The 7,269-nt window shown below is 38.4% G+C and overlaps 1 protein-coding gene across 1 annotated transcript in view; it reads right to left on the reverse strand.

Annotated features, from left to right (window-relative positions):
* Positions 1-562: 562 nt before the first annotated feature.
* Positions 563-7,269, reverse strand: part of LOC106518856 (low-density lipoprotein receptor-related protein 5) — a gene marked incomplete at its 3' end in the record, with an annotated part of 20,256 nt that continues 13,549 nt past the window's right edge. Inside the window, 2 exon segments of the mRNA XM_014010277.1 lie at positions 563-694; positions 5,785-5,981. Of these exon segments, the coding sequence (XP_013865731.1) occupies positions 563-694; positions 5,785-5,981 (329 nt within the window).

The following is a 7,269-nucleotide window of genomic DNA, read 5'->3' on the forward strand; positions in this document are numbered from 1 at the left end:
TACATAGCTCCTCCCTGGAGCTCAGTCTGCAGCCGAGATCCCACCCCACAGAGCACCCCTCCCCTGAAGCATTGTTGTGAAGACGTGCTGAAGTGGGAGTGTTGGAAATGGTAGGAGGTTATTAAAGAGACAGAGGCTAATTTTAATGTGTTTAGATAGACTATGATGCAAAGTCAAATTTATTTTTGATATAAAACAGCTTTTCCAAACCAACTGAAGGTAACATAGTTACTTCATTGTGGTATAGAATTGAACTATGAGCCTGAAAAATACAATACCCCCATTTATGTCTTATACTGTTTAAAAATATTTTAAACAGTTACCTATGGACCGTCAGAAATCTGGGAGTTTAAAGGAAAATTATTGCATTTATATCAAATTAAAATAAACTAAAAAATGTTAGGTTTTATGACAGAAAATCAAATATTTATGCAAGACAGTGTAGGTTCATTTGCCATCTTCGCTGCAGAAGCAGGTACAAAATGCAATAATTCACCTTAAACTGTTCCAAACATTGTGATTAAACAGTAGTTTAGCTTAGTTATGTAGATATGATTCAAACCTGGTTTGCACGTCTTTCCATCTGCTTTAAGCTGAACTCCTGTTGGACAGGCGCAGCTGTAGAACGGTTGCACAGGAGAAAGTAGGCAAAGATGACTGCAACCTCCATTATTGTCACTGCAAGGAGTCTGGACTGTTAGGAGACAAATAAAACAAAAATTACAGTTAAAAACAAATAGGTAAACCAGAAAATAAGCATGAGGATAAAAATCTGTAGTATATCAACTGCTACTCAAACATTCATGTTCAAATTCATCACACATTTAAAGGTTTCTTTCTTAAATATTCTGTTAAATCAGCAGATAATAAACACCACCATCATGGCACCTATCCTTGACAAACAAGTCAAAGAAAGAAACAAAAGATAAAATAAAAAAATTTCTTTGAAGAGTCGCAACCACATGATGAAAGGTTTGAGTACCCAATGATCCTGGGGGCTATGCTGTCTGGGGCATCACCCCTGGTAGGCAGGGTTCCTACAGTTTAAAGCAAGTTAAATTTAAGGCCCTTTAAGAATTTTTAAGGATCCGCGGGAACCCTGGGTAGGGTTTCCAAAACCCAACTCACAGAGGATCAAGGTCAGGGGCAGAGTGAGCCGGGCGGCAGGCGAGGGATTTGATTTGATTTGATTTATTGATTTAACAGGAAAAGATTACTAAAAATCAAGCCTGACTCAGCATAATTGCTGTTTTACAGCAGGTTCCTGTTCTGCAGCACATTAAACACTCAGAATTACAGCATCACAATCACATCATTATACACCATAGACACAAAGACAAAACAAGCATACCAAATTTCAGGAAGGCAGCATTTGCAAAATAGAGGACGTCTAAATATGAGCACAACAAAAAGTGTCCAGCAGATGGCAGACAAGATTCTTCTTAAAGGGCTGTAGTTTTGAAATGGACTTTATGTTTTGAGGAATGTCATTCCATGCTTTAGTATAAACATAGAAGAAAGACCTCTGGCCGTAACAGTTTTTAAAAGTTGGTAATATCAGTTGTCCTTTTGTAACACATCTAGTTGAATGACCACTTCCAGAATTTGATTTGGGCAGCAATGCACAGAGAGTTCCATAATTGGCACCTTGGAAGATCTGATAATATAAATTAATACCACTACACAAAACATAATTCTGAAAAGTCAAGGCATCAGACAACGAAAGAACTGCACAGTGATGAGTCCAACCAGGAAGTTTTTTATGAATTTTGTAGGCCCTGTTGTAGAGCCTAACTATGGGTTCTAAGATTTCATTTGTTGTAAGAGACCAAACAGGTAAACAGTACGACATGGTTGAGAGTATAATGGCATGAAGATAGATATTTGAAACAGAAGATGTCAGATTGGATCTAATGTTTGAATAAACGTATAATTTCTGTTTCAACTTAGTGGTTAAGACTTGTACATGATCACGATAAGTCAAATGAGAGTCCAAAGTAATTCCAAGATATTTGTAGGTAGTGACWATATCAAGGGGTTTGTTTAAAAAAGTGAGTTGATTTGTTATATTGAAATGTCTCCTGGGTGAGGAAAAATACATGCACACAGTTTTTTAAACATTAATTGACAAAAGATTATCTTGAAGCCAACTATGAAATGTCTGAAGATCTGCTTGTAACTGACTATTAATAGATTCAATATTGAAATCAGACAAAAAAAGAACAGTATCATCAGCATACATTAAAATATTTGAATACTTCAATATTTTTGGAAGGTCATTTATGTATAATAGGAAAAGTAATGGGCCCAGTATGCTACCCTGCGGAACTCCCACGGAACAGGGCAGAGACCCGGACACAGAGCTTCCATGTTTCACAACCTGATACCTATCAGTCAAATAAGAGGAAAACATTTGTATTGCAGATGATGAAAGTTGAAAAGAAATCAACTTTTGTAAGAGAGTATAATGATCAACTGTGTCAAACGCTTTAAAAAAATCAATTTATACAGCAAAGATGTTCAAAGAATAAAATGAATGCAGACATGGTTGACCTTGACGTGCGGAAACCATGTTGGCTATTGCCTAGCATATTATTAGCTTCTAGATGCTGAAGTAGTTGATTAAATAATGTTTTTTCAAGTAACTTAGAAAAAATAGAAAGAACAGAAATTGGCCGATAGTTTGAAACTTCTGTTGGATCACCAGATTTAAAAATGGGAGTAATCTGAGCAAACTTCCAGGCATCAGGGAAAATAGACTGCACAATACATAAATTAAGCAAATGATGAAACAATGGTTAAAAAAAAAAAAGTGTTGGCATGCATTTTCAAGAAATCCATATTTATCTTATATTTGTCAAATGCATGTGAGCCATTTAGAGATTGGAGTGTATTCAAAACATCACTCTGTGAAATTTCAGAAAAGGAAAATTGCTTTGAAGTGTCAGGATATTTTAGTAACTTTAAACTATTAGCGTGTCCCGGTAATGATGTCCTTACTGAAGAAATAAAATATTCATTAAATAAGTCAGCAATTTTTTCATGATCAGAAACAAGAAGTCCATTTACTGAGATTTGTGAATTGTTATTAAATGTTTTATTGTTACTTTCACCTGTCACTGACTTAATCGTTTCCCATAATATTTTTGGATTCTTACTGGCTGAAATAATTTGATTTTTAAAATATTGTTGTTTGGCTTTGCGTAATTCAGCAACACATTTATTTCGGTAACTGTTTAAACGAGACCGATTTTCAGAAGTTTTTGATATTCTATAAGTTTTCATTGAAGAAGCTTTCAACTTTAGGAGATGTATTATAGAGGCATTGAACCATGGAATTTTATTTTTCCGGACTGGAACTTTACAAGTTGAAATATATTTTTCCTGTATTGTCTCCACCGCATCATAAAAATTTGATAAAATGCGATTTGGATTTGACAGAGAAACACCCTCATTCCAGTTTGTAGGGGAGGGTCTCTAACCATGCAGACTCCTGGTGGTACAGACTAGTTCTAGGCCCTAGAACTAGTCTGTACCACCAGGAATCTGCGTAGAATCTACAGACAGAGAATACCACCTGTTTAGCAGGTAAAGAGCTTGTGTTTGAGCCATACCAACTTGATACAGTTGGGTCCACCTCTACACACAGCTTGGGACCTGGAACACAAATCCTGGAGAAGGGCTGGACTTGTTCCTACTGTGGAGTTGCCCAGGTAGAGAAGTGACTGGTGGGTGTGGGGACACACAAAACTCCATCTTGGTGCCTCAGTATTGGAGGTTTCCCCAGTGAAAGACAGTGTGGCTTAGAGCTGCAGGTGGTAAGGTTCTGACTGTTTGTGCCTAGAACCCAAACATCGGGTTATGATGATTGCCTGGCATCAGGGGGTTGAATTAGGTCCAGCAGTCCAGAGTAGTGGCTGTGAGAGCAGCTCATGTTCTGTCTCTATGCTGCTGATAAAGGCTCTGAGAGGCACAGTCATCTCTGGCTCACGTTCTTTACATGCTGAGGGACATTACAGTATAGTCAACATAGAGCTGAAGACCCAAGAAACGCTGGAGCAGGAGCAACAGAAGACTTATAAAGTTGAGAAATGCTCCAAAAAAACACCCGTTTGGAGCATTCCACAAGTGAATAGGTTCATTCGAAACAGATGATTGAGTATAAATGGAGCATCCCTGAAAGGCTCAGTCATTCACAAGCAAGGAGGTTCACCACTTTATAGAATAGAATAGAATAGAATAGAATAGAATAGCCTCTCATGTCCAGCTGAGGGAAAATTCAGGTGTCACAGCAGCATCCATACAGAGGTACAGATAAGCTAGTTATTTTACTAACTATAGATAGAATTATGAATTATTATCATTATGAACAACTGTGTGAACAAATAGTCCAACAGTTTGAGAACAAGTTAAAGCTCTATCATGCAAAGCCAGATATCAAGAAACACCCAGAAACACCGCCGGCTTCTCTGGACCTGAGCTCATCTGAGATGGACTGAGACAAAGTGAACAAGCGTCCTGGGGTCTGACCAGGAAGAATGAAAGAATTCAGCTACAAAGATTCAACAACTAGTGTCCTCAGTTCACAAACACTTACTGAGTGTTGTTAAAAGGAAAGCCGATGGAACACAGAGGGAAACATGAACCTGTCCCGGATTTTTGAAATGTGTTGAAGGCATCAAATTCAAAATGAGTAAATATTTACAGAAGACATTATATTTCTTGTCTTTGTAGTGTATTTAATTGAATATAGTGCTTTACTGTCACCAACTAAAAAGGAGAGTGGATCAGGACAGCCAAATTAAAACAATAAAATAAAACTACCTCCACTTGACTGACATTGCACCTCCTGTACCTGACTGTTCAGCTGAGAGGTGAACGTCACGCTGAACTAAAGTCATATTGGTGCTGTAGTATCGGAACACTTTTACAAGTACTAGTAAATGTACTATACACCTGTATCGGGAAAAAAAGCCTGATGCCAGTTTTGTATCAGTGAATCCCTACTCCTGTTTACTGCTGGAAAGGCCACCTACTGTGGAAAAAAATGAGTTTTTTCTGATGTTTCTTGTATTAAAAACTTCATTTAAAAAATCTGTCACAAAGCTCTGATCAGATGTGTAGTTGTGTCTGCTTACAGAACAGTACACATTACTCAATAAATTCTGATTTGATCACAAGATATTTAGTTTGTGCTGCTTTTCACTGCTGAGGCTTCTACATGTGACTCCACAGTCTAATCGAAATGTCTATTTCAGGACATTTTCATCAGCAAACCTCTCAATAACTGAGGACTGAAAGATTAGGATTTTACTACCAGCTGAGTGTTGCAGTCTGACTGCAGACTGTTCCAAAATGTATTTATTTATTTACATTTTCGTACATCCGTTGGTGACGCCAGCACTTAACTAGAAATTCTGCTTCAAAATGAGTTTTATTTCTTCTGCACACACGACATGAATATCACAAAGTTAAAGACCTTTTGAGTCACATTTGACAAGTACTGTAAAAATGTAATATTTTATTTCCTTTTGTTGAAATTTATTCAATTCATTCAAAACCTGTTTCTTTCCACAAGAACACCTGAATGTTCATCAACCTACAGAGGTGCTGCACGATGAAACTTTTAAAGTTATAAGAACTGAATTCCTCAGACAGAATACAGCACAGAATAATGACTAAGGTATAAATTTGTTCATGGATTTTAGGAGCTAAAATAGAAAACCTAGACATACTTGAGACTTTTAAGAACCCTGAAACCCACAGCTCAAATATTTCACTTACTATAAGGTTGTCTGTAGGGCTCCAGAACCTGGATGTCCATCGGAGAATAAATCCCACTGAGGATTTCCCTGGTTTTGTCTCCACTGTGTTTGTTACAGGCATGTATGGAGCGAGTCTGCCAGTCGGTCCAGTACAACGTCTCCTTGGACAGAGTTAGTGCAAAAGGATGGGTCAGGGTGCCTTCCACCACTTCTTCCCTGGAATTTAAAATAAAACAGAGTCAGAAATGTTGGCTTGCATTCTCCTGAAAAATGTAAAGAACAGAATTTGATTAAAAGCCAAGCATTCCACCAGCTTTCACTGTCAGAGTTTTACACTAAGATCTTCTGATGAGAAATCAAAACCATTTTGGTCCAGCTTTAAAAACACCTACAATCAATCAGTTAGCTTTGATGTCATTCATTGAGTCGAGTCCGGAGAAGGAAATAGATGTTTTCATCCAGGCTAGCTAAATGAGGCCCAGCTTCACAGTTTCTCAGGCTTTTAAAACAACTTTTTCTCATAAACAACATACTGGAGTGAAAGAATGCTGCATCGCCCACTATTAAACCTGAACGACCTGCCAGTGCAGATGTTAGAGAAGGAGTTTTTATATTTTCGCTCAATTAGCTGCATTTTAACCCTCCTGCTGCCCTTGGGTCAAAATGAACCACAAGACCTCAGAGGTTATTTTTGGTTAAAGTAGACATTTGATGCTTTTCAATCCTTCCTTTTCACATTTAAATCATTCAGTTGGGCTCTTTATAGCCTGGCCCTTGCCTTCCTACACAGTTCTGCTCAATTCTAGTTTCCCTTCACTGCTCCGTCTGAGATTTCTCCCATAGACAAGGATTTCTTCAGGAGATTTTTACCTGGGCCTTGTCCTTCACTTTGCTTCATACGAAGGTCTGGACTCTCAGCTATAGAGAAGTGATTCTTGCTGGAGGCGTGGCCTCTGCTGAAGTTTAAAATGATTGGATCAGTTGGCCGCGAACATATGTGTGCCAGCTCCACTGTGAAGGAGGCTAAGCTAAGAAGCTAACTGGAAATTGCGTGCACTGCGCTGTAAACAACGCTACCGAGAGGAGAGAAGTACCGAGCTAAAGGTAAATGAGAGCTGCTGCTTTGTCAGACAAATTTAATTTAATTTGGAAGTCTTATCAACACGGACTGGTTTCATTCACTTCCTCCACTGCCGTATGCTAAAATAACTAGCAGACACTGTGCAGAAAATCAGTGTCATTCAAAACTCCTTCTGTTCTCTGATTGGGTCTGTTTTTTACCAGGCTAGGGTCTTTATAAAGTGGAACTAAAAAGCTTTGATCTGAATCCTCCTTATTCTAAATTTTCCAGCTCCTCTTTCACCACTTCTTCAATGTGTGGATCAAAGCAGCTTGTTTTGTTACAGGTCCTTTGAGACGCTTCAAGCTCCGCCCACCTCCGACTTCCAGACTGGTCCACTCTAGTGTGTGTGTGTGTGTGTGTGTGTGTGTGTGTGTGTGTGTG

Source organism: Austrofundulus limnaeus, unplaced genomic scaffold (assembly GCF_001266775.1).
Source record: "Austrofundulus limnaeus strain Quisiro unplaced genomic scaffold, Austrofundulus_limnaeus-1.0 Scaffold67, whole genome shotgun sequence".
Taxonomy (NCBI): Eukaryota; Metazoa; Chordata; class Actinopteri; order Cyprinodontiformes; family Rivulidae; genus Austrofundulus; species Austrofundulus limnaeus.